Source organism: Cynocephalus volans, chromosome 15, assembly GCF_027409185.1.
Source record: "Cynocephalus volans isolate mCynVol1 chromosome 15, mCynVol1.pri, whole genome shotgun sequence".
Taxonomy (NCBI): domain Eukaryota; kingdom Metazoa; phylum Chordata; class Mammalia; order Dermoptera; family Cynocephalidae; genus Cynocephalus; species Cynocephalus volans.
The window spans coordinates 10,089,935-10,117,806 of NC_084474.1; the positions used below are offsets into that span (position 1 = coordinate 10,089,935).

Sequence of the window (27,872 nt, forward strand, 5' to 3'; positions counted from 1 at the left end):
AAAGTCAAAATTATCAGAAGAGTTTGATTCATTAACTGAATCACTTTTTGAATACACATCCTGCTTGGTATTTCAGGGTGATTTAGTGCCTTTTTTCTTGCTGTGATGTTTGTTCTCACCTTGATTTCAACAAGATTTTCATATAAGATACTACGTGCTAGTAGAAACAAGGAAAGTGGGAGATGTCCTTATGTTGTTCTATTAAAAATAGCAACAACTTTCAAAGACAAACCTGAGAACACTTGCAATTTAATTGCTTCATTAAAGCTTTATAGTAGTTGCTGAAATCTTACTTTAGTTATATTTGCAAGGCATTTTACAAGTGAAGCTTGAAATAGTCATAGTATCATGAAATATTATGGTAATAAAATTAGTCTCTTATGAAAGAAATTAAACTTTCATTAGCTAACAAACATAAGCACGATTTATTTGAAAGAAAGTCATGAGTAAACCTAAATATATTTACATTTGTACATAAAATATACTGTATATTACTTGATGCTTTAAAGACAGAACTTAATGTGAAGTATGCAGCTGGAAATTACAAGACCAGATGGTTCCATAAATCCCAGTGGAAGATATACATCTGTTGACTCTTTATGAAATTGTTTTATCTGAAGGAAGTTTTATTTAATGGAGTGGCGTGGCATCTTAGCACACCACGTGTCTTGTCCTAGGAAATGTGCCACCTGCATTAGGTGTAATTTCTCATTTCTAAAATAAATGGAGAGTAAATTATTTACTGTTTAATATTCAAAGAATGTTTTATGCTCCATTCAAAGCCATTTTTATCAGTAGGGTTTTGATTTATTTAATTTATGTCACAAACAAATGTGCCAATTATAGGGTTGGCTGAAATAAGTAGACTGGTAATAAGAACTTGTGAATACTGTTTAATTGCATCTGTAATGCCTGCAAGATTATGCAAAGACTCTTGATCTATTGATTAGCTAATACTGAAAATTAGCTTAAATTGATGTTAAAATGTCAAGATTGTTCCATATGCAATTTGTTAGCTATAAGATTCTAAAAAGGAAGGTTATTAAGCAGAAGAAGAGTTCCCATGTTTACTACAAGTGAAAGAGACTTGGAGGAAATTATAGAAAATAGAAAGAAAGGAAAACTAGCTATGAGATTTCATGGTCCAATGAGAAAAAAAAAAAAACAGACTTGGAGTCAGGGAGTTCTATCCCTAGTTTTGTTCGTAATTAACTGAGGGCAGTCACTTCAACTTTTTCAATTCCTGCTTCCTAATCTTAGAATGAAGTGTTTTTTGTTCTGTTTTTTAATCAAATAATCTCTCAGGTAGTCTCTAGCTCTAAAAACCTTTCATGAAGATAACTAAGGGGGAAAAGAACCTAGGAATTTAAAGTGAAATGCTTTATAAAGGATGATAAGTGATATAAAATATTAAATCTCAAAAAAATTGAGAATTTTTGCTTTATCTTATATGAGATTTTTGGCTTTCTCATTATATTCATTGAGTCCATCATTTACCAATCTTGATTGCTGTGATACTTTGATAATTACAAGTACAACAATTGCCTCATGAGGTTTCCTTGTTCCCTTTTCCTTAAAAGCAAATCAGATCAATCAATATTTTGAATTGCTACTTGTTACTTAAAAGTTAACTTAACCAGCTCTCTGTCCAGAACTCTCTTTGTTACTCAGGCTTTTCTCCAGATTTTCAGTGGGCACTTACTGTTTCCTAGTACTTACCTACAGTATTGAATTACTACTTCTCTGCTGGCTAAAAGAATAGGAACAGCAAATCAAGCAATTGATTCATCTGATAATTATTCCACAAACTACCCTAATGTTGTATATGCTTTGAGTCAACTTGTACATTGTTTTGACATGAAGTAAACTAATTGTCAATTGAATAACATTTTCTCATGTACTCAGAAAAATAAAAACTTCCTCATGGACAATAGGTAAAATAATCCTTGACCAGAATCTCCCATGATTTGAATCAGGGTATTGTTTCCTTACCAGTATTAACCCTTCCAATGCGCTGTATTAAAGGACTAAGCCACAAGTATCCCAGTTTTCCCCTACATAACTTGTCCATCTACGTCTTGCGAGTTTATGTTTAGAATCAGCAGGTAGCTCCCAGCCTGCCTCTGATGTTCTCCACAATTTCTGGTACCACAAGAGTGGTACCCATGCAAACCACAGGCTTCCCCCGCTGACTTCCAGCACACTGCTGCAAGGCCCAAATACAAAGAAATTGTACAGGATTAAACAGGGAATATCTAGAACTGGTCCCTGAAGGGTCATCTTAGTAGACAGCCTCTGGTTTGTCTTTAGATGTGTGTGCATGTATCTGTTCACACACTTTTAAATGCAATTTGCTCATACAGACAGAACCTGAGTCACTTACATGGAGACAGCAGATAGTTTAACCCCATGTGTCAGAATACTATGGGCTGCAAAATAAACCCACAAGGCAAAAGCAAGAAGTCAGCAGCACTGAATGGAACAATTAGATGCCTAGGGAAGGTAGGTTCCCTGAATTTTTGGAGATTAATTGCATGATTTTTTTTTTTTTTTAAACAAAGAGCTTGTGGGTTTGTATTTGAGTAGGAAGGGAATATATCAGATTGGAAAATTTAGTCCAAGATCTACAACATACCTTGACAACTATGCTCACTTCTGGACATCACACTTTAATAAATATCTTGATAAATTATAGTGTTCTGAGAGAATAACTAACATACAAAATCAGACTAATGAAACAACTCTAACTCATGTAACATGAAGAAAATGGAGAGCTGGTGGGGGGGATGTCTGTTTAGTGCAAATGGAAAGAGACTCGTTGGAGAAGAGATAACCATAACCGTGTTCAAGCGATGGACCTGATGTCATATCAAAGGAGAATTAGAATTCTCCCACGTTTCTCCACAAGGAGAAAAATTACCAAATAGAATCCTGTCGTGGTAAGTTTGATCTTAGTCGTAGATTAAAAGTGAATCCTAATGACTTGTCTTTAAATGCAACGGATTCTTAGAAAACATGGGCTCAGAGGCCATGGGATTTGCATCTTTCCTCTTTCCAGACTAGGAGACAGGAAGGGGGCCAGAAGACGTAGCAAACGGTTACTATCTGCTTTGCTTTCTTCCCGAGGTAACTCCTGAAGTTCCTGGTAAGAGCTCTTTCCATCTTCAAAGACTTCACAGAGACTTTTACAGCTGAATTCCGGGTCCTCCCTGATCAAAGCTGGTTTTCTCACGTGTCGCCTCAGTGCGTTCTTAGCCCTCGCAGTGGTGTGCGTACGACGAGCAAACAGAAACTCCTGCGACCTTCAGCGCCACCTACGCTGGCCAGCGCTGTCACACACGAAAGCCCCTGCGCCTGGGGTTTCCCCAAAGCGCTCACCCCTCGATCGGCTCGCAGCTCAGCGGCAGACGAGCAAGGTCCCGCCCGGTCCCCAGCAGGTGGACCCTCCCTGCAGGACGTGCGTGCGGCACAGCGCGGAGCTCCGCGACGCGGGGAGCACCTCGCAGGGATGGGCACCCCGCAGGGACGGGCACCCGCAGAGATGGGCACCCCACAGGGACGGGCACCCGCAGAGACGGGCACCCCGCAGGGACGGGCACCCCGCAGGGACGGGCACCCCGCAGGGACGGGCACCCGCAGAGATGGGTACCCCGCAGGGACGGGCACCCGCAGAGACGGGCACCCCGCAGAGACGGGCACCCCGCAGAGACGGGCACCCCGCAGAGACGGGCACCTCGCAGAGATGGGTACCCCGCAGGGACGGGCACCCCCAGAGATGGGCACCCCGCAGGGACGGGCACCCGCAGAGATGGGTACCCCGCAAAGATGAGCCCCCGCAGAGACGGGCACCCCGCAGGGACGGGCACCCCGCAGAGACGGGCACCCCGCAGAGACGGGCACCTCGCAGAGATGGGTACCCCGCAGGGACGGGCACCCCCAGAGATGGGCACCCCGCAGGGACGGGCACCCGCAGAGATGGGTACCCCGCAAAGATGAGCCCCCGCAGAGACGGGCACCCCGCAGGGACGGGCACCCCCAGAGATGGGCACCCCGCAGGGACGGGCACCCGCAGAGATGGGTACCCCGCAAAGATGAGCCCCCGCAGAGATGGGCACCCCGCAGACGGCCTTCCCAGCCCGGGCGGGCCTACCTGGGCGAGCTGCGGGCTCTCGCAGCCTCAGTGCGCGTAAGGATGCGGCCGCCCGAGGAGGCCCCGGGGCAGGACCCGGCGGAGCGTCCCTGGGGGGCCACCTGCGCCCACCTCTGGGGGGACCTGAGGCTTACATTTCTGAGCTTCCACAGTCGGAGCTTCCCGGGTGTCGCCACGTCTCCAAAGGCCAAGAATGAACTGAATGCGTGGGATGCCTTCCTGTCCTGAGCCCGAGGGAGGCTCATGTCACAGCTCGGCCCCGACCAGCAAGTCTGCCACCTCCCGGGAGGTTTCTGCCACGCAGGTGACCTCGACAACCCGATCCAAACCCCAGTCACCCACGAGATGAAAAGTCACTGGCTGTTCCAGGATCCCAAACAGCCAGAGAGAGAGGAGCAGGAGGTGGCACAGAGCAAACACAACCCGTGGGACAGAGGAGGCAGAAGAACACCGGATTGAAATAATTAATAATAATAATAATAATAAAATGATAGGATTTAAGGAATGGCAAGTGCTACAGAAAAAAGACATCCTAAACAGATGATGTTGTAACAAAGAAAATTATTAAAAAGAGGACGGTCCCTGTTGAAACTGATTAGTGAAATTTGATATTAGTGGTTATGTGCAAAAAAATATCTCAGAACATTTAGCAAAAATATCTAAAGAGTTGGAAATACGAAGAAAAAGAAAGGAGATTTGGAGGATAGAACCCAAAGACCTAGAACTCAAATAAAGGATGTTTAAAAAGGAAAAAAGAATAATAATATTTGAAGGATATATATATTTACACAATAATTAAGAAAATGTGAGCTACAAATTTTCCTTTGTGGAGGAAAAATGCAAATCTGTGAATTAAAACTGCTCCTTAAGTTTGAAACCGGGTTGAAAAAAAAATTGCATCTATGCATATTCTGATCTAATTCTGGAAATCTGAGGGAGTAAAAAAGGTCTACAGGATGCCAGTGAAACCTATTTAGGCAGGGAAAAAGCAGGCCGGCACCTAACCTTCCAAGTGCAGTGTAAGGAGCTAGAGTTCACATAAGGAACAACCGCCAGCAGCCAGGAAGCAGACCACAGCCCAGGAACCCTGCCCAAGTGAAATGCCCTCACTTTTAGGGAGAAAAAGGTACTGAGCACAGGAAATAACCTGCAGAATATATTACACAAGTACCACAAATTAGAAAGTATTACTTGAGGAAAAAAACTAAAGAATAAGTGAAACAGATCAGACCACTTCAGGAAATGGGAAAAGAAAGAAAACAGTGATAAGGAGCAAAGAAGCACCACCCACCTATACATGCACACCCCTGTCTGTGTGTACACCTACACGTGTACACCTGTACATATGTATACCCATACATGAACACATCTATATGTGTGTACACCTACACATGTACGCCTATGCAAGTGTACACCCATACACATGTACTCCTGTATGAGTGTACACCTATTTGTGTACACCTATACACATGTACACCTATACATGCACAAACCTATACGTGCATACACCTGTGCAAGCATGTGTACTCTATACATGAGTACGCCTACACACATATATTCCTATACATGAACGTACACACCTCTACATATATATTCACCCATACATGTGCACATCTCTACATATACACACCCATACATGTACACATCCCTACATATACACACCCATACATCTACACATTTCTACATGTGTAGATAAATGTACAGATTCATACATATATACAGTTAAACATGTACACACCCATACATGAACATACCTATACACGTACTGTACATACCTATACATGTACACACATATGCATTCACACCTGTACATGTATACAGATAGACATGATACATTTTACGTAATTAGGTATGCAATGCATATGCATATAACAGGGTAAAAATGTAAGGCTAACCTATTGGGGAAAGCTCTCGATAACAGTAAATGAAGTAACTAAATTAAAGGAAGTTCTGATATGAATGAAACTGTCTTCACACTCAGAGCTGAAAGGGAGACGGAGCAGCATGGGTAAAATGCACAGATATATCTGTCAGTGATAAAGGCTACAGGAACAAAAGCAGCCTACTTAAATATATGAAAATTTATATAAAGAAAAGCAAATAAGTCGCTTCAGGGTAAAATGATAAAACCGTTTCAATTCAGTGATAAGCCTGGAATGATCATCTTACCACAGTGATCCGTAGAATTTGCAGAGAGCTCATACAGATTGAGAAAAGGAAGAGCCTATTAATACACAATGTGCAGAGGAGCAAATCCCCAAAACCAACAACCGTGGACAAAGTTGCTTAAACATACTAATAGAGAAATGTAAATTAAATTTGAAACTTGAGATAAGTTTTCACTCACTGGGTTATCAAAAGAAGGCAAGAGCTATAACACCAATCATTGATGGGGAAATGGAAAAATGGGTATTCATAGAATTGTTGATGAAATTGTAAAGTTTACCTTTTTTAGAAATAAATCTGAAAACATTTTTATTAAAAAAACATATGCTCCAACTCAGCAACTTTCCTTTTAGAGTTCTGTAAGAATCTAGCCTATGGAAATATAAGCACTGATGTATGCAAAGTATGGCTGCATAACTTTTGGTATATATAAACATATCTATTAAACACTGAGCAATAATTAAAATAAGTTATTTGTATGGAATGACGTGGGGAAATCTGTACAAGGTATGAAGCAAACATAAACAGACGGCATAATGAAACTACTTAAGGGCAAAACAAACAAACAAACAAACCCAGCATGCTTTTGTAGGATTGTCTCCAGTTTCAGTGAAGAGAAATTTAAAGTTCATGCGCAGATAAAAAAAACTCTTCATATAACGTGATGAATGACATGAGAAGTGAAAAACAATTCCAATTCCTTAACACTCCCAGTTTCTCTACAACTACATCACCCACACAAACCCACGGCGTTACAGCTAAGTGGCGGAAAGCCCATGTCCTTTTTTTAGGTCTTGTGCCTTCTACCTATTAAAAATAACAAAGAATAGTTATCCAAAATGCAGTTGCATTTACATTATTACTGTTTTGAACACATTTGAGCTTCATTTCAATATGTTCATACATTGAAGAGAAGTAGAATTTCCCCAGGATTTTTAAAAATTGTAGTTAATTCAAATTTGGGATATTGTGATGATCAGTATTAACCAATAGGCTACTAATCATGGAAAACAGAACTGAAGAAATAGCCATGCTGAAACAAAATTCTTCTATAAGAGTAATATAAAGAGTTGAGAGTCAGTTTAATAATACCTTTCATTCTGACAAAGGACTTCTTGGAGTGGCCTTTTAAATCCCAAACAGAACTCTATAGTTTTCTCTAGGGGTCAGTGCATTAAATCATTTAAATGCCATTACTTTATTCGTTTTAGTCTGAGAATAAGATCAGCAAATGAGAGTGAAGAATTTTTCACCATGAATGAAAACATGGCAAAGATAAGTGTAGTGAGTAGTAAAGATAACAATTTCCAGGTCCTTTGATTCTCTCTCTCTCTCTCTCTCTCTGGGAAAGTAACAACTCCAGGCCTCAGGGGTGGACACAATGTGGCCTATACAAGCACTTCTGGACTGCATTAACTCAGACCATTAAAATGTAGGACCTTCCTGAAACTACAGCCATGATCCACAAACCTCTCCCTTAGTGGCTGAAAGACTCAGCCCACCCATAGTTTATAAAAAGGAAAGTTTCTGTTCACTGGGAGGTGTGAGAAGGCCATAACATAAATAAGTGGCCCACCCTTGAGCAGTTACTTAAACACCATCATTTAAAGTCCCTCATTTTACAGAATGACTTTTAATTTGGTTTTCTGAAAAAAATCTATGCTTGTTAGCCAAAAAGTACACAGAAAAAATACATGTGCATCCATTCACAAAGGTTCTCATAAACATTTGCAGACTCCTTGCATTATGGCAGTGTATTTTGCTACTCCAGTGATTTTGCTACTGACATGCTTTCTGAGCATCATTGTTTAAGAAAGAGATGTGCTGCAACACCCGAGTGGCTTTGAGAATGACAGTGCCGTGAAGAAAAACACTGTGTTTTTCTATCCAACTTAGTAGTAGATATTTACTACTGGCTTATTAATTTCCAGATATTTCTTGAGACGTGCTCAGAGAAAGAGTATTCTAACTACTCAGATGTGGAGCTATGGCAATGCGGTCGGGGACAGGAGAGTGAGAAAATTCTCAGAATGAAAACGGAGTTGCCTGTGTTAAAATCCCTGACAAGTAGAGCCAGAAAAGGCCTTGAAGAGGGAAGTTTTCAGGAATGTATGTCTAACATGAACTATCACAAAGGACTCTGCAAGACCACAACCTTGCACAGAGGCCATCGCAACTTCAATAAAAAGAATACTTCCGCAAGCACATTTGCCCAGCAACTGCCTGTCCAACCTCAGACTGGCATCACCCTTGCTATTGATCCTTGTAGCCAGGGATAATTATCTCAAAACAATTATGTAATCCTCCATCATTTTCCCTTTAAAAACCTTTGTTCCCCTTTACCTCACTGAATATGCATAGGTTACTATGGATGTGTCTTCTCATCGCAATCTTTATTTCCCAATTAAACTCATTATTCCCTTAGAGCGTCTCTCTCTCTCTGTGTTATTTCACTGAGCATGCTCACTGTCTCTCTGTCCTGCACCTGTCCCACAGGTGCTATCAGGAGAAGCTGGGCACAGAGGAAAGAGGCCTTGAGGTCAGCCATGCACTTACAAAATGTCCTTACCTTGTAGGAGCCTCGTTTTCTTCATGTGTAAAGTTGGGATAATAACACCCACCTTGAAAGACTCGTGGTGATTGTGTGAGATAGGTGTTTCCATGAGTCACCCCAGAGGCAAGAGCACCCAGACACAGGACAGCTGGGTGTGACAGCCCTGGCCATTGCCTCCCACACAGGGCACAGCTACCTTCCTCTTGGCCCACTCCCTGCCAGGCCAGCTACTCTCTTCCTCTGCCCCAAGCCCAGTGCGAGGCACGTTGGAGAAGATGCAGCAGGGTGTCACTAGTCGCCATTCGTGTGGGCGCTGCCTCCCTGCTTCCCATGTTTTGGAGAGTTGGAAATACTTGATTATTTACGGACCTAATCACCAAGACCTGGGAGTGAGGAAAAGACCACCCTCCTCGCATACCGAGCTGCTTTTGCTCTGTGCCATGAAAGTCCACTGCAGACAACAAAGTGACCACTACTGAGATGCCCCTGTGCTTTGGGGTGGTTGTCCTACTGTGTTTCCCACTCTACGATGTTTGGGGGCTAATAATCTCCTCCCCTATCCAATGAATCCCCGCTACTCCTTCTGTGATGGGAACAACAATCATTTCATTCCTAGAGAGAAGCAGAGCTGCCCCAGGCCCACAGCCTCTGCACGTGACGGGCATGGCCATGTGCCCGTGTGCTGGTGGAGACCTGTCATGTGACAGATGCCTGCTCAGCTGTGAGAACGTCAGCATGTTCTGCTCCGCAGACATTCGTCCATCTGTAGGCATCAGCAGACAGCACATCTCCTGGGCCCAGGTTCACCACCTCCTTATTTTGGGCCATGCGCAAGTCACCTAATGTTTTTCCACCATACTTTCCTCGTCCACATTTCTCAAGGGCTATTGTGAGGATGAAATTGGTGTTTATGGAGCACTTTAGGGAGAGTCTGGCTCATAATAGGCGATACTGTAGATGTCACAAGTTATATGGTGTCACTAGAGAAACTTTTTTATCTGATTCTGATAGAATCATGGGACATCCCCATGTTTCCAATGAACATGGCTGCATCATCTTATGCGGTGCGACTAGTCTAAGTTACCAGGTTACTATGAATTTTCTTTTCTCTCTGGTCAGCTGACCCCCAAGTATTAGGTATATTCAGTGCCATGCAGCTGGGGTTTGATCTTCAGTGCAGTAACCTGAAATGCGGTAAGAAAGCACAAGCCAGTGCTACGGAGAGGCCCTCTGCACTCTAACAAGGTTAGCATGGAATGGAAGAGGTCAGGTACACTGGGTGGCCTCTGCCCTTCCTGTTTTCCACCCCATCAACACCCACTTGACTTCCAGAAGGAAAAGAAAGTTTTGTGTTGCAGTTCTTTGTGATTTTTTGTTTAAGTTGCATAACCCCTGACACTGGAAAAGCCACAAGCACAGACACACACTTACACACACGCGTAAATGCAGAGGGAGGTCACTGTTATTACTGACCTTCACAGCAGTCTTGCCACACTTGCAAATCAATCTTTGGTATCTCACTGCAGCTCAGGTAATCCTGTGGGTATTCTGCCTTTACAAAGACGTCAGCCTGGACGTGCTGAATGTTGTCACCGTTGTCACAAAGCACACGGCCCAATGACGCCTGTTTCAGCTGGGTGAGTTGTGCGGGGGTAAACACTCCGGGGTTTTCATACCAAAACCTGGTAGTCAACAAGAAAGGCACCATGTCCTGGGTCTGCAGCCTGAGAACTCAGCTGCATGTCCAGCAACCACAGTGAGCAGCCCATTGAAAGGATTATGTTTGTTCTCCACTAAGTGTACTTTTAATTTCCTCCAATATTTATCAAGTTCTTAAATCCCACGCTTTTGAACTATCACTTTCTACTCATTTTACAAAATGATTCAAAGTAAAGTATTTAAAGTTTAAAAAAAAAAAAAAAACCCACACATTTTTAAATTTAAACTCCATGGACTGGCTTTAGAAATTGTCTGTGCAATTTAGTATTGACATGTATGCCAGAAAGGAAATACTGCTTTTTATATTAATATTTACTAGTTGGTTATATTACCAAATAATTAAACATGTTCGATTTTAAATGAAAGGATACAGTTTAAAAACTTACTATTAAAATGAGTCCTTATATTCATTCTTTCATTCAATAAACATTTGAATGTCACATACCAAGCACTTTTACCATGCTGGGTACACAACAGTAAATTCAGATAGTAAATGAAAAGACTTGTAGCCACTCACATGGCATTAGGGGCTGAATTGTGCCCCCCCACTCCAATTTAAATATTGAAGTCTTAAGCCCCAGTGCCTCAGAAGGTGACTGTATTTGGAAATAGGGCCTTTAAAGGGGTATTCAGGGAAAATAAGTTCATATAGGTAGGCCCTAATCCTGTGTGATAGGTGTCCTTGTAAGAAGAGGCAGGTGGACACAGACTCATGGGGACAGGATGCATCTACAAGCCAAGGAGAGAGGACTCAGTAGGAACCTCCCTGCTGATGCCTTCATCTCAGAGTTCTCACCTGCAGAAGTGTGAGAGAATAAATTCCCGTTCATGAAGCTCCCAGTGTGCGGTACTTTGTTAGAGCAAACCTAGCGAATGAACACACACAGGAAGGTAGCTTACCACTGAACTAAAACGTTCTCAAATTTGTTTAGTTTTTGACTACGTATTTTCTTAAATTATTGCCCATTGAACATATTAACCCAATTATATGAGGCAAGAAATCCAGAGTCTTAAAAATAATTTATAAAAGTGAATTTAATGAAACGTTGTATTAATATTGCCAATGTGCATTTAGGGAATTAAATATTTTTCTAGTTTCTTTATAATGTAACTAACTCATAAATGGAAGAGATTTAGAAGAAAAATGTTAAATAAAGCATAATTTTTAGGGCAACTTTAATTAAAAACTAAATGCTAGGCTGTGTTTCAGTCCTATAACCATCATCATTGCAATGATACGAAAGATTGAATTGTCTAACAGATTCACAGGAATCCTAGATTTTACTTGACACTAAACTTTATTAATGATTCAGAAGATAAAATGCCCTGAACCACGTTAGTTCTGATGAAAGAGTACAGGCCAATTCAGGGGAGGCTACTTAGGTTTGGGTTTCTTACTTTTTATACGTGGTTAGCTTTGAAACAATACGGAGATTACATGACTAACTTACCTTCTCCAACCAGCTCTCTAATTTCATAAATTCAAGTTTATTTACAATAAACCCTTTGAGTAAATCCAGAGATTTTAAAGAAGAGTTCCCAGTTGTCTCTCCATAAGTGAATGCATTTATCAGGTAATTTTTCAGGGAGGGCTGGTCAACAGGTCTCCTCCCTGACAACAGAGGGAGGGAGCCTCCGGCCTGCTATCAACACCTTCTCTCTCGACAGCCTGTAAGGTTGCAGCAAGCCAAGGCAACAGTTACTTTCCAGATGAGGAAATTGGTGTAGAGTGATACACTTCCCAGAGTTAAACAGCTGGAAGTAGTGGTGCTCGGGTTCAAACACAGGCTAGTGAGCCTAGCATGCAGCCTCTTAACCACTGACTTCTATCCCCTTCTGAGATATTATTTCTTTTTTTATTCTTCTTACGAAGATTTACAAAAACGAATGCTATCTGATATCAGCAGTCATACAAATTCGGTGACTAGATGCTATCCGTTACAATATTCAATAAATTCTAAATCATAGGAAAGGTGGAATCACACTATGTTATTATATATACATATTTGGGAGCAAAAAAAAACCAATTTTCGTTATCTTTGGTAAGTATAACAGATAATCCTTCACCTATCTCCATCTCTTAGCCGCTGAAACTGGGTAACAAAGAGGCACATAAGTGTCGGTCCCACTCTTGTACCGGGGATCAGGTCTTCAACCATTAGGGCAGGCCAGAGGTCGATGTCGCCTGGAGAGCCGTACAACCTGGAGCAAAGACAGGCAGATAGCACATGCTAGAGACTGGGAGTGACATGGAAAATGTTCCTTACATGAATTAACTACTAAGCATTATTAAGAAAGGTGGATATCATGAGTATTCCCATCTCACGGGGAAAAGCACTGAGATGAAGGAAGCATTTAGGGATCCCCATACGGCAGACAGCAGAGCCACAACCTAACCAAGAGCATTTAACACCCAAAATCATGCAGTATCCACTGTCTTATTCTTTATAATTATCCTATAAGCTTATGGAATGTAACTATATATTATATTGTATATGAGTGTGTATGTGTGTATATTCATATAGACAGATGCATCCAACAAATTCTTTCAGAAGTGTGGAGAAAATAAACACATTAACTAAGCTTTCAAAAATTTCCATGTCAGTGTTTGTTGGGTATGCTAAATAGCATGAACACATAATATCTGGAAATTATAAAAAAATAAGTGTTAGATAAATTTTCTCTTGCTAAAAAGCCAATGATCATTTGATCTAAGATTTGAAGCAATTTTTAAAAACTAATCCACAAACAAAAACACAGCGCAGATGGCAATCTAAGCCAAACAGCCTCGAACACACCATTCACTTCAAGGTAGAAAATACGACCAACAGCCTGGACACTCTACTAGGAGCTGCCCTGATTGTGTTTTTTCTCTGTCCCCTTGTGATAAACATGACAATAACTTGACCTGTTCTTACTTCACCATTTTATTCCACACGTGTGAGTCCCTAGACTACACACCTACACACAAGTGCTTTTGTGCTTTGCACGTTTTAACCCTGGTACAAGTGGAAACATAGTGTCCACACTTCATTCTTTTTACTCAGCAGCTCATCTGAAGATGCAGTCATGTGTTGCATACGTCTGTACCTCCTTCATTATCTCTGCTGTCCATTACTGGAAACTATCCCTATTTAGTTTTCTATTCTACTGCTAATGAATATTTGTGAGGTTTTCATCTCTTCTACGAGCATTCTCACACGTATTTCTTCATACACACAAGAGTTTGTCTAGATTAGGCATCGGCAATTTTTACTGTAAAGGGTCAGATGTAAATATTTTCGGCTTTGCAGGACAACTGCAGGATCTGTTGCAACTACTCAACTCTTCCATTTTGCATGAAAGCAGCCATGGACAACACATAAACAAATGGACACAGTGTGTTCCAATAAAATGTTATTTACAAAATCAGACAGTAGGTCCGATTTGGCCTTTGCAGAGTCTTGCCCCAGAATATGCCATGCTAGAAGTACAAAAACTGGGTGCAGAGTACAGTATCTTCAATTTTAATAGTTAATACCAAACTGCTGTCCAAAATAGATGTACAATTCATATTCCCATAATAAGCATATAGAATCTCTCTATGATATACATATCTTAATGTACATTTTCAATTTAAATAGACAATGCCAACCTATTATTCAAAATCGATGTACAATTCATGCTCCCACAATAAACATATAGAAATTCTCTATTATCTATCTCCTAGCAAAGTGAATCTCTTATCTCTTGGCACATTGTAATGCATTCTTCAATTTTATTTATTCATTTATTTACTAGTTTAATCAACTCTCACCCTCCGTCCTTCTCTTTTCCCTTCTTCATTTCCATCTCTGTCTCAGTTTTCCTCGTCTTCTTCATCTTGTTTGTCATCATACCATCCCCCGCCCCTTCCTTTCTTTTTTTAATTTCTGGTGATAGATGGGTCTTTTATACCTCCCAGTGCTTGTCTGAATGAATGCTTGAGTGCTCATTTAATTCAGGTTCGAATGATGTATTTTTACTTTCTTCTGTTTCATTTTTTTTTTTTTTCTGGGAGACTTTTCTTCTGATAACAAGAAAACAGAAAATTGTTCTCTCTCTGCATTTATTCCTAGGCATTTCATGGAGTGACTATCTAGTTCAGTAGCATATTCTTGTCACTATGGGGAAGTACAGCACTTTTGATGTCAATGGTGCTGGCGATGAGGAGTAGCAGGAATCTGCATGTTTCACTTCTCTTCCATTCCTATAGCCTCTTTGATTTCACTCCACTCTGCTTTCACTTCACTAGCAAATCTAGGGGCACTACACCTGCTCTACTTACCTTCTTCTCCCCCAGAAACACGGCACCTCTGCACGCCTTCAGACCTGTAACTGCTGTTGTGAACTCTTGATTTCCAGTCTTATATATAGGACTTTGTATTGAAGTTATTTTTTCTGGTGGATTTTTTTTTTCTATATTTCATCTATGCCCTCCTCCCTTTTTTATGTGCATAGAGATTTTTTAATTGCCCTTCCTTCTTTCCTGCAAACCCACAGATTTCCAGTGGAAGTGGGATTCCAGTGGCAGCTCTGTTGGAACATGGTGATTATTTTAAATCTACAGTAACTTGAAACTCACGCCATTCTGTCTACTACTAATTCTGAAGATATGGGTCGTGTGTTATTTTATGTGTCTTCTTTGTTTATCTTAAAGCTTTGGAGAAGGCTGTGTTGAGAGATTTAGAATCAAGCAACCATAATTTTCCTAGCCCTAACTGGAAAATATGACTATTGAAAAAATTTTTCATTTCGTGATTAATTATGCAGTTGAACATATTCTATATGTTGATCAGAAATTTATTTTTTTCGTATGTGACATGACTATTTACACCTTACTCATTTTAAAAATTGAGTTATGTTCTTCTTTCTTACTATTAAAAGTTCTCTACGTACTTTGAATGCTAATAGTTTGTGATCTATATCTTAATGTATTCCCCCATGTTTGTTGGACTCTCTAATCACTCTCATTATGTTGGATTTTGATAAAAAATATTATCTCAATTTTAAGGTCTGTTTATCAATTTTTATACTTAGCGTTTTTTGTATCTTACTTAAAAATCTCTTTCCTTCCCCAATGTCATATATTCTCCTTCAGTTTTTGTAGAATTTTAACATTTTGCCTCTCATGTTGTCTCCCCATGTATCTGGAACTGACTTTTACATACGATGTGAGACAGGAATCCATGCTCATTTTGCTCCATGGTTGGCCGATCATCACTGCAACCCTCACTGAGAATGTTCTCATTTCTCACTAATGTGTCTGGCAGCTCTTTCAAATGTGATGTTTCCATACATAAGCACTTTTTCTTGCACCTCTCTACTCTATGCTGTCAGTCTGTTTGTCCACTCGACTCAGTATTTCCCTGTCTTAATTACTAAAAGCTTTGTAAGTGCTGCTAACTGCAACATCAAGCCACCCACCAGGGCCTCTTGGCCATCTGCTCTACCGAGTTAATCTTTAAATCTTTTGTTGATGCCACACAAAAGCTCTATTAAGATCATAATTGGAAGTACAATAAATTAATTGTTTCGAGAAAGTTCTGACATATTTGTATTATTGAATCCTTCTATTCCAGAATATGATAGCTGTCGCCATATCTGTAGGTATTCTTTAGTAACTGTCTGTACAGTTCTATAATCTTCTTCATATTATAAAACTTGTTGGACTTTATGTTTTCTTCTCATTGGCATTGCAGTTTAATTGTTCTTAATATTCATGTCACTTTACTACATAGAAATATTGCAAAAAAACAATTACAGCCATTTTATTTCATCCTTTCTAATCTTTATCTCTTATTTATTGCCCTGGTTGCAATTTTTAACACAACTTTGAATACATCATGATAGCCACCATCTTTGTCTTTCTTATTCATGTTTTAAAATGAAATGCCTTTGACATTAATTAATGTTTACAATAGATTTTTTGAGATGTCCTTTATTGTTAGGATGTTCCATTTTTCCTAAAATACTAAGAGCTTTTCTTAAATTCAAGAGAGATATTGCATTTTACATAAAATGTTTTTTCTGCAAATACTGATATGGTCTTTATTTTCCTTTTTGTTGTGCTCATGACATAAGTTATTACAATACTTATAAAATCTTGGACCAATTATATTGCCAGAATAAACCTGTTTTGGTCATGTTACAAGTGTGTGTGTGTGTGTGTGTGTGTGTGTGTGTGTGTGCGCGCGCGCGCGCGCAAGCACGCATAGCTCAACTTGGGTTTTCAGTGCTTTGTTTAGAATTTTTTGCTTCAATTTATATGAGATATTGTTGTTTAAAGTTTCTTTCTCAACTGTCTTTGTTTATTTTAATGTCAAAATGTTACAGGCCTCAAAAAGCAAGTTAGATAATGTTCCTTATTTCAGTATTCTCAAAAACACTCCATGTGCCTTTGGGGCTGTCCAGATTATGTTTATTAATGGAGTACTAGGTTTGATTTGAAGAACATATGTCAAAAAGTTATTTTGGAAAGCTTCCTTCCCATTTAAAGCCAAGCCATTTAGAATATTTTGCCAAAGGGTTTCATTTCTCTTTATTACTTTGTGCCTTACCCTGTTTTTCAACAACATAAGTAAAAACTATTTTCCAAGTATGAGCCAACTTCCAAAATAAGTGGAAAAAAGTATTTTATTACATAAAAAGTAAATTTTAATTATTGTTAACAGTTGAATTGTGTCCACAAAAAAGATATGTTGAAGTCCTAAGCCCTGGTACCTGTTAACTCCTTATCATTTGGAAGTAGGGTCTTTGCAGATGGAATCAAGTGAAGATGAGGTCATTAAGATGAACCCCAATCCAATATGACAATTTGGACACAGACACATGGTTGCAATGATATGAGGTAACAGAGGCAGAGATGGAAGCAGTGCAGCTACAAGCCAAGGAGTGCTCAGGACTGCCAGCAAATTACCAAAAAGCAGAAACAGGCAAAGCATTCTACCCCACAGGTTTCAGAGAGAACCCGGCCCTATCAGCACCTAGATCTTGAACTTCCAGCCTCCACAACTGTGAGACAATAAATTTCTGTTGTCTTAAGCCACCCAGTTTGTGGAAGCCCTAGGAAACCGATATAATTATTAACTCCCATAATTTTATACTAAATTAACTCCTAATTTAAAAAAATTTTTTTTTCAAAATGCTACCATTGTCCTGTTCTTCTCACCTGCTACTATTTAATATAATGTAATTTTCAATATATCTTTGAAGGTAGCCTTAAATTAATTTTTTAATAGACATAATTTTTTAGAGCAGTTTTAGGTTCACAGCAAAACTGAGTGGAAGTTGCAGAAATTTTCCATATATCCCCTGAATTAATTTTTTGGAATAAATAATAAAGATATGATGCACTCTGAATGGCTAATATTAAATTACACAGAATGTAAGAAATAATGAACATCAGAAATTTAAATACGATCAAATTCAGGTCCATAAATTGTAAGTGTCTAAAAGAGAAATGGTAGTTTGAGGTTTTAGAATTTAGAACATCAACTTTCTGAGAAAGCATAATCCTTGTTTTGTTAATTTCAGTTCTTTGACATTGACCTGTTTCTCCTCTCTTAAACAATTCAGCTAAACATTAACCATTCCTATCCCTATTGCTGCATATTGCTTGTACTATGGTTCACAGCATCAGCTCCAAGAAATATTGGGAGCCTTTCAACGAGACTTAATACAAGTCCCATATTACATACAAGTCCCATATTGAGTACCTTATTAATCATGTATGGCCTTTGTTTGGAAAAATAAATCAACTTCAACCTCTTTAGAAAGAAGTCAGAGATCAATAAGCTCTCAAAACACTTCTTATTGATTCATCTGCATTACTCAGGAGAATGTTGTTCCCATTTTTTAAGCATCTTCAATTGTAGATATTGCATCTCTTTGTTCTTGGTTATGATTAGTCACTGGTAAGAACATAAAGCTGCTTCTATATGAACACCTCTGTTGCACTATTTCACCCGTCAACTTTCCTCCTCAAACCTAACATCCAACACCTTTTGTTCCATACATAAAAATATTAATTCAGTGCAAGGGTGGGTTGGTTAGGGCTGTAAAGAGTTCTACAACCTGAGGTGGCATCCGAGGGGCTCTCTTCCCAACAGTGAGCATGGCAGCGCTCACCAACCCCTGCTGCTGTGTGCAGGAGCAGACACGAGGGCCCCAGCACTGCTGATCGCACCTGCCCAATGCATACAGTTTTAGAGAGCATGCCAAAGTGCAGGGCACACTAAGTCACAAAGGGTCCCCTGGCTTTGACAACTCAACATATAACTGTGTTTACATTTACCTTCTAACCTGCTTTGTTACTGCAAACCAAGGCATATGTGGAATAACAAGAGTAAACAGTCCTGCTATGGTAAAAAGTAGTGCTTTTGTTGCTATTTTGATGTACAAAGTTGAAAGGAAAGATTTGCAGACCCTGAAATAAGCTGTTTCACGCCACAAAAGTCTACAATGTCAATCCATATCTAATTTCATAATGACAGTTTGACTTAAAGTCAGCTTTAGAAGGAAGGATAATAATCATAACTTTCATTCAGCTGGCTCGTTCACAGACACACAAGGGCAGAGGTCCTATATGGAATTTTTTTGAAGCTATACATGCTCTCCTGATTCAGAGATGAAAGACAGATAATGCAGCAATTGATGATTTTAATGAAACAAATAAAAACCTTTCCCATAAACGTGGAGGAATGGTGCTTTGTGATAAAGTGTCCTTGTGGAAAAGCTTTCTGAGACACTTCAGAATTTTCAGAACAAATATGATCGCTTAGTGGCTTTTAGGGAGAAAATACATCTGAAACATGTCCTTCAAAAAAGCGAAATACCCTTGTGTACTCTTACAAAAGGAAAATTTCTCCTGCTTCAGGATGACTGCTTCAACTTGAGAAAAATAAATGACATTTTACATCAGAGAAATTAAAACAATGAGAACATCCTACCCCATTAGCACGATTAGTCAGATCAGAAACATAGCACAAAATAATCTTGTGGTTAATTTACAGTCACTAAAAACACCAGAAAGAAAAATCAGTCTCTGTACCTGGAAGGAAAATTCTTCAGAATATTTTTTACCGAAAGCCTATCTCAGGACTCTTGAGCCTTTCCTCAAAGACCATATTTTTTTCTTTAAAAATGTATGCATTTTAGAGAGCTATATATAAAGATCTATGTTTAAGCAACATTAGCTCTGTCACAGAAATGGCACAGAAAACTAAACAAATGGGAGAAATAAATCAAGTGACTTTTTTCCTTTTTAAACAAATATGCAATACTACCCATTTTTTACTTTTATAAGAGAAGGAACTTTTCTTTCTTCTACTACTTTACAAGAATAAATGATCTACGGCATTTTACATAATATTTTATACAGAACTCAAACTGTAAGAGTCATCAAATTTTCAAAAGCAGAATACAGAATATAGAACTCCACAATTATGTCTACTAATAAAAATAATCATTTAAACTCTATCTTGTGATCAGTCAGATGAAAAGGGGAAAAGAGGGGGTACAAAATTAGAAAAAAGAGAATGATAAAGACAAACTCAATGAAGGCAGAGACATCAAGAGCAAGACAGAGATACATCCATGCAGGTGTAGGGCATGGGACGGATGCCACATAGGGAGAGAGACAGGCTCACACCCATCAGAAATACGTGTGCCCTGAACACCAGCACAGCTGAACAAACATCTGGAAAACTATTAATAATTAAATCCCTTTTTAAATCCCAATTGTAGACATAAGTGATGAATTTCCTTTTTGGTATATTTTTCATAGAATAAAATACAAATAAAGAAAACAATTTTATTAAAATCTACCTACCTATAGTAAACCTTTGAAATCTCAGGGACTGATAAGTGATCTCTTTTACTTAAAAGGTTGATTAACAAGTACTAGGTGTTAAAGACATGCAGCCACTAAAGTGAGACTTTCTCCCATATCAAAACCAAAAAGACAGAAAAATAACAGAAAAAAGAGAAAGGGAATGACTTTTTGTGGTGTGAGACAATGTTACTAAATGTCATGTCTACAAACCACACAAAATTATCTAACATACAACCTGGGGAAGTAATCCACAGTAATAAATCATGCTTTTAATTCCCGATTGTGACATAAAAGATTAACCTTTTCATTCAGCCCATTCTTAATGACTCCTAGAGTTTTCTAGCCACTAGTCTGAGATTAAGAACATCACTAATTGACAAACCCTTTAAAAAGCATAGGCCATTGAAACAGAGGCCATTCTCTCAAACTCATTCTGTGAGGCCAGCCTCACCTTGATACCAAAACCAGACAAAGATACAAAAAAAAATAAAGAAAACTACAGGCCAATATCTTTGATGAAGATCGATGCAAAAATTCTCAATAAAATATTACCTAATAGAATACAGCAACACAAACATAAAATTATACATCGTGATCAAGTGGGATTCATCCCAGGGATGCAAGGTTGGTTCAACATATGCAACTCAATAAATGTGATACATCTCATCAACAAAATCAAAGGCAAAAACCATATGATCATCTCTATAGATGCTGAAAAAGCATTTGACAAAATTCAACATTTGTTCATGATAAATTAGGTATAGAAGGAAAGTATCTCAACATAATTAAAGCCATATATGATAAACCCACTGCCAATATCATCTTGAATGGGGAAAAGTTGAAAGCTTTTCCCTTAAGAACAGGGACAAGACAAAGATGCCCACTCTCACCACTCCTATTCAAAATAGCATTGGAAGTACTAGTCAGAGAAATTCAGGGAAGAGAAAGAAATAAAGGGCATCCACATTGGAAGAGATGAAGTCAAATTGTCCCTGTTTGCAGATGATATGATACTATATACAGAACAGCCTAAAGACTCTACAAACTCTTAGAGTTGATAAGGAATTTCAGCAAAGTTGCATGATACAAAGTCAACACACAAAAATCAGTAGCATTTTTATACTCCAACAATGAACCAACAGAAAACGAAATCAAGAACGCTGGCCCATTTAAAGTAGTGACCAAAAAAATTAAATATCTAGGAATAAAGTTAAGCAAGGATGTGAAAAATCTCTACAATGAAAACTACAAGTCACTGTTGAGAGAAATTCAAGAGGACACAAAAAGATGGAAAGAAATCCCATTCTCTTGGACAGGAAGAATTAACATTGTGAAAATGTCCATACTGCCCAAAGTAATCTACAGATTCAATGCAATCCCCATCAAAATTCCAATGACATTCTTCTCAGAAATGGAAAAAACAATTCAAACATTCATATGGAATAACAAAAGACCAAAACAATTCTGAGCAGAAAAAATAAAGCTGGAGGCATTGTTATCAGACTTTAAACTATAAGAAGCACAAGCCACCGCCCCTCTGCTGTCACTTCTCTAGCAAGTCCTGGGCTCCGTTATTCTGCAGACAGACTGCCATGTCTCCAGTCCTTCCATAAGAGGCAGATTGAAAAATCGTGATATCTACCACAGGCAATAATTTAGGGACTAAAGGGGCTTTCTCCATATTTTCTGTTGCTATATAAAAATCTTTGACAACTAACATGACTTCTGTTTACTGATTTCAGTTAGGGAGGAAATAAATGTTAATTGTTTTATATAGAATACTAAGTAGTTGGATCAAACAAATGCCTGAAAAAACAAAACCAGTGCCATTTCTGACCACCAAATATCACTGCCCCTTTATATATTATTACTCCCACCATCTAATCTCATTCTGTGACAACTTCCCTGAATATACTTACCCAATTAAATGAAAACGACGCAAAATGAAAGGCCAACCCCTGAGACTGTTCTACCCATGGTAAGGAGCTTCATTATGTCCAGTGTTTCCATGGCAACATCAACTGGTGTCTTGGGATGGCACATGAGAGCCTGTGCCGTACAAAGCTATAGTAGACAAAACAGCATGGCACTGGCATAAAAACAGACACACAAACAAAGGGAAAAGAATAGAGAATTCAGAAATCAACCCACACACCTACAGTCATCTGATCTTTGACAAAGGCATCAAGAACACACACTTAGGAAGAGACTGTCTCTTCCGTAAATGGTGCTGGGAAAACTGGACATCCATATGCAGAAGAATGAAAACTAGACCCATACCTCTCACTGTATACCGAAATCAACTCAAAATAGATTAAAGAATTAAATATCCATCCTTAAACAATAAAACCTCTAAAAGAAAACATAGGGGAAACACTTCAGGAAGTAGGACTGGGCATAGACTTTGTGAATACGACCCCAGAAGCACAGGCAACCAAAGGAAAAATGAACAGTGATATTATATCAAACTAAAAAGCTTCTGCACAGCAAAAGAAACAATTAACAGAGCAAAAAGACAACCAACAGAGTGGGAGAAGATATTTTCAAAATATACATCTGACAAAGAATCAATATCCAGAATATACAAGGAACTCAAACAGCTTAACAACAAAAAACAAAAACAAAAAAAACAAGTAACTAAATTAAAAAATGGGCAAAGGAGATGAGTAGGCATTTCTCAAAGGAAGATACACAAATGGCCAACAGACACATGAAAAAATACTCATCATCACTCAGCATTCAGGAAATACAAATCAAAACCATTTTGAGATATCATCTCACTCCAGTTAGGATGGCTAATATCCAAAAGACTGAGAAAAATAAATGCTGGTGAGGTTGTGGAGAAAAAGGAACCCTCCTACACTGCTGGTGGGACTGTAAAATGGTGCATCCTTTATGGAAAATGATATGGAGGTTCCTCAAACAATTGTAGATAGATCTACCATATGACCCAGCTATCCTACTGCTGGGAATATACCCAGAGGAATGGAATCATCATGTCGAAGAGACACCTGCACTCCCATGTTTATTGCAGCACCAAAAGTTGGAATGAGCCTGAATGCCCATCATCAGATGAGTGGATAAGGAAAATGTGGTACATCCACACAATGGAATACTACTCTGCTGTAAAAAAAAGAATGAAATACTACCATTTGCAGCAACATGCATGGACTCACCGAAAATTATATTAAGTGAAATAAGCCAGGCACAGAAAGAGAAATACCACATATTCTCACCTACATGTGGAAGCTAATAAAAACAAATAAATAAATAAATATATGAACAAATAAATGGGGAGATGACAAAAAAGACACAACAATCACAATAATTCCTTGAGCTTGTTAAGATAAGCGAACAGATATGTGGATGGAGAGGGAGGGGGGGGAGAGGGAGGGAGGAAAGGAGGAATTGGTAAAGGGACACAAAAATCAACTACATTGTATATTGATAAATTAAAAAATAAAAAATAAATTATTTTAGAAAAAAAGCATAAGCCAATCAGGGAGCACAAACATATGTTGAAAACATAAACTGGCATTTAAAAGTATACCATGATATTGATATAAAAGGGGATACTGAACAAAAGAACTCTCCACTGGTGCAATTCAAGGCATATATTGACAGAAATGTTGGGAGATTTCTTTAAGTCTCTGAAATCATGTCCCATATATCATGACAGTAGCAGCAGTAGGATAGATAGGTGAAAGATGGATACATGCATACATAGCATAGAGAGATGGTAGACAGGAAGATAAAGATAGATGACAGATGGATTGATATAGAAAGACAGAGTAGAGAGACGGTAGGTAGAAAGAAAGAGAGAGATAGATACATAGATGAACGGATGGTAGATGATATAGTCTTTTCTACATGCCAGCTAAGTGATAAGCATTTTATTTTTATTGTCCTATTTAATCTTAACTGTAGACACTTGGTTTATAAATTTCATTTCTGTCTTCAAAACTGTACACCAGTTTTGGTTTGGCGCTCTGTCTGAGTCTTTTCCACTCTATAAAATCCATTACTACTTGGGACTTCTCCACCCAAATCTAACTTCCCACCGCTCTACACTTGTACAGTCACAGATGAACAAAGCTCATCCTTCATAGAACAAATGAAACCTGCCGTGAGGACCTCTTCAACCATCCACCACAAACTATGACATTGCATAGCCCTCATGATCTCCTCCCGTTCTTGTACCTCACCCTTTAGACAACATTCTAACATGATGAAAATGCTCAAATGAGAAAGAGAAATCTGTTTTGTATCATCTTCTACTCACTTGATCCAATATGGCACATTGCCTTAAAATAAAAAACAGCATTAACTGGTGACAACAGAGCCACCCTTGGGTTGCCGGTGGGTGTAGCTCTAGGTAGGGGCCACGAGGACGTCTCTTCTACACCAAGTCCAATAAAGTGGAGAAACTGCTGGCTGCCATGAAGGCCGTGTTGGGAAGAATTCTGAGACCATATCCATGTCCAGTGGGAGAGGGTCCTGTGAGGCTTTCGCAGCATATGTCACAGATGGAGGAGGAGGGAATCGGTCGCACGATTGCTACTTATTTGCCTGTCCTAAACCAGTGCTTCATCATTCACTACAATACTTGGTTGTGGGCCTTTCGTTAAGCAAACAGCTGGGAGACAGTAAACACAATACATACTTATTAATTAACTTAATTACTGATTGATTGACTAAATAAATGAATACTATGGTATAAAAGAGATGTTTCTATTTTAAGAATACTAACAATTATGTTGTTGCTGTTATTATTATTTTCATCTTCAATGTGTTTTCAATTTTACCAAATGTCATTTTGGCATACTCTGAGATGATCACCTGAATTTTATAATTGTATATTTTAATGATGCATTATAATCATACTAACTCAGTCTTATATTGCTTATTCTTCCTTAATCATATTGAACTATTGTTTGACTCCTCATGATTTGACTGATAAGCACGTTTTAAAAATTTTTATTTCCTTCAAAAATGGCATTGTAGTATAATTTTATTGGAGCTGTCTTAAGTATTTTTATTTTTTTAACCAGGGGTATGATAGTTTCAACTAATAAATTGAACAGGTTTTCATATTTTAGGCATTTCATAATATAATATATTCTTTACAATTTGAAAAAGTTTGCCTACTTAGAGCCCAGAGACTATTTAAAAGCAATGCTTTGATTATTTCAAATATAGGCTCGATTTTGATACTTTTTTCTTGATCCTAAGCCCAATTAAAATTAATAAGAATTTCAAAATCATTTTCTTAAAAATATAAATAGTAATTTCTTAGAAATACATTCTTTTTATTTTTTGTGACTTTCAGGTCTTAGATGTATTAATCAATTATTCTTGTTTTTCAACTTTCTAATTTATATTTATTCTTTCCAATTTGAGTTAGGACTTATAAGTGAGAAATAATAAATGTCAGCCTGTGAGATTTGTGTTTGTTTAGGATGATAACCTTGCCTATCCTGACTGATACGATTTGCAAATACTATTTGAAAAAACTAAGTCCTATTTCTTAAGTTAGGTGGTCAGCAGATGAGTACATTAGTACTGGTTTTTTGTTCATTAAAATTGAGGACTCAAGTCTCTCTTTAATTCTATAACTCTTCCACTGCTAACCCTTCAAGTTAGGTGTCTCTCACATTCCTGTTTCCTATCTCTTGGAACTTCCATAACTATTTGCCATTTTCAGTCTTTTCTCCACGTCTCTTAAACTCTCTTATTATATATTCTTTTCACCTGTCTGTACTACATGCTGAGTGATTTCTTCAGATTTATCCTCCAGTTTGCTAATTCTTTATTTAGCTATGTCAAATTTGCTGTTTAACAGTTCTATTGAGATTTTAGTTTTAATTTTATATGTCATGTCTTGAAATTAAGTTTTCAAATGTCTGTATTTTTTTTGTATTGTCCTTTTCTTTTAACATGGTTTCTATTCATTCTTTTACTTATTTAATTATGTTAAAAGTACTTATATTACAGTCTCTCATATTATTTTAATATCCCTAGATTCCTTTTCTATTTTTTGTTTTATTGTTTTCCATTTATTCTCATGGATGATTATCTTTTGGCTATTTATTTACTCAAATGGATTTTAATTCATAAGTGAAAGAATGAGAGAACTTCTTGGGAGTCTGCTTTGTTTTAACTGTGATTGTACATGCTGACTTGTAGAAGTATGCCTATGTGGGTGTTTTCACATGTGCTTTTTCCAGGATTTCAGGGGTTTCATGTGTCCCAGAGCTGTGTTTCATGCTAATTCATGACCTTGTCTTTCCAGAACCATGGTGACTGAATAAATTCAAATTCCTCTCCTTCGTAATATGGCCTAGGATTAAGATTTCACAAAGCTTCATGGTTTATTCCAGCCTCAGTCCCTGATGTTTAGTCTAAAAAAACAATCTCTCTGCTTTCTCTTTGCAGATGGGAAGGGATTATCTAGTTCCTTTCATCCCTTGCAGAGATGCTCAGGTTTTTTTTAGGGAGCTCTGTTTCAAGCCTCTACCTACAACAGGCCGAAGGCCATGTCTTCTTGCCCCCTATGGGTATTAAAAACCAACTTCTAATACATAGGACCAATGTCTGTGTTTGGTAATTTCTCCTCAGCCTTTAGTTTTTTTTGTCTTTTTTGGCATGTTAAAAATTGCCCTTTCTTTTGATCTGATTTATGTTTAAAACCATTCTTTATATTTTTACTTTTTATTCAATAGTTCTAGGTATTGTTAGAAAAAGGAGGCTTACTTTACTAAATTAATAATTTACCAAGAAATTCTCTTGGTGTCAAACTGTCACTGAAAAGAGGCTATAAGTCAAATGCCTTATAAAACACATCATCCTCTTTTTTAAAGTTGCTTTTCTGTCACATTTTCTAATAATAGAATAGGCAAAAAAAAAGTTTAAAAAAAATATATATATATAGTACAATATGTTTACATATTTTAATTGCATTTTAAGTATTACTTCAGGTAATTAAAAGTAGAAAAATAAGCTAATGTCTTCATTGACTATAGAAGCCATGTCAAAAAAAAAAAATCTGCTTTAGCTAAAAAAAGGTTAAAAAGCACCATTTATTGTTAATGAGAAAATGAGTACATGGGCCAAACTATCCAAATGTTACAAAGAACATCTGGCATTATGCAAAATGCAAGTAATTATTGACTTAATTCAATCTTTAAAAAATTCTAAACTGATTCAAACTAGCTTTTGTCTGCCTCAGGCTCATAAGTTATGCAAAGAAGAATATTTTAGAGCCATTTAAGAGCTTTCTGTAAGTTTCCTATGTCTCAACCAATAAATAATGTGCTTAGGGAAGTGCAAACACAGACAGATCATGCAATTTGCCCAAGATCATAAAGTTAATTATTATGAACCCAGTAATGCACCCAGGTCATATTTTCAGTGCATTTTCCAATATTCTC

At 38.1% G+C, this 27,872-nt stretch overlaps 1 protein-coding gene across 1 annotated transcript in view; it reads right to left on the minus strand.

Moving 5' to 3' along the window:
- The window catches only part of PXDNL (peroxidasin like), a 430,031-nt gene that overhangs the window by 25,277 nt on the left and 376,882 nt on the right, over positions 1-27,872 (minus strand). Inside the window, exons 18-19 of the mRNA XM_063079245.1 lie at positions 12,657-12,791; positions 10,344-10,552 (exon numbers count right to left, since the gene is read on the minus strand). Of these exons, the coding sequence (XP_062935315.1) occupies positions 10,344-10,552; positions 12,657-12,791 (344 nt within the window). The remainder of the gene's footprint in view (positions 1-10,343; positions 10,553-12,656; positions 12,792-27,872) is intronic.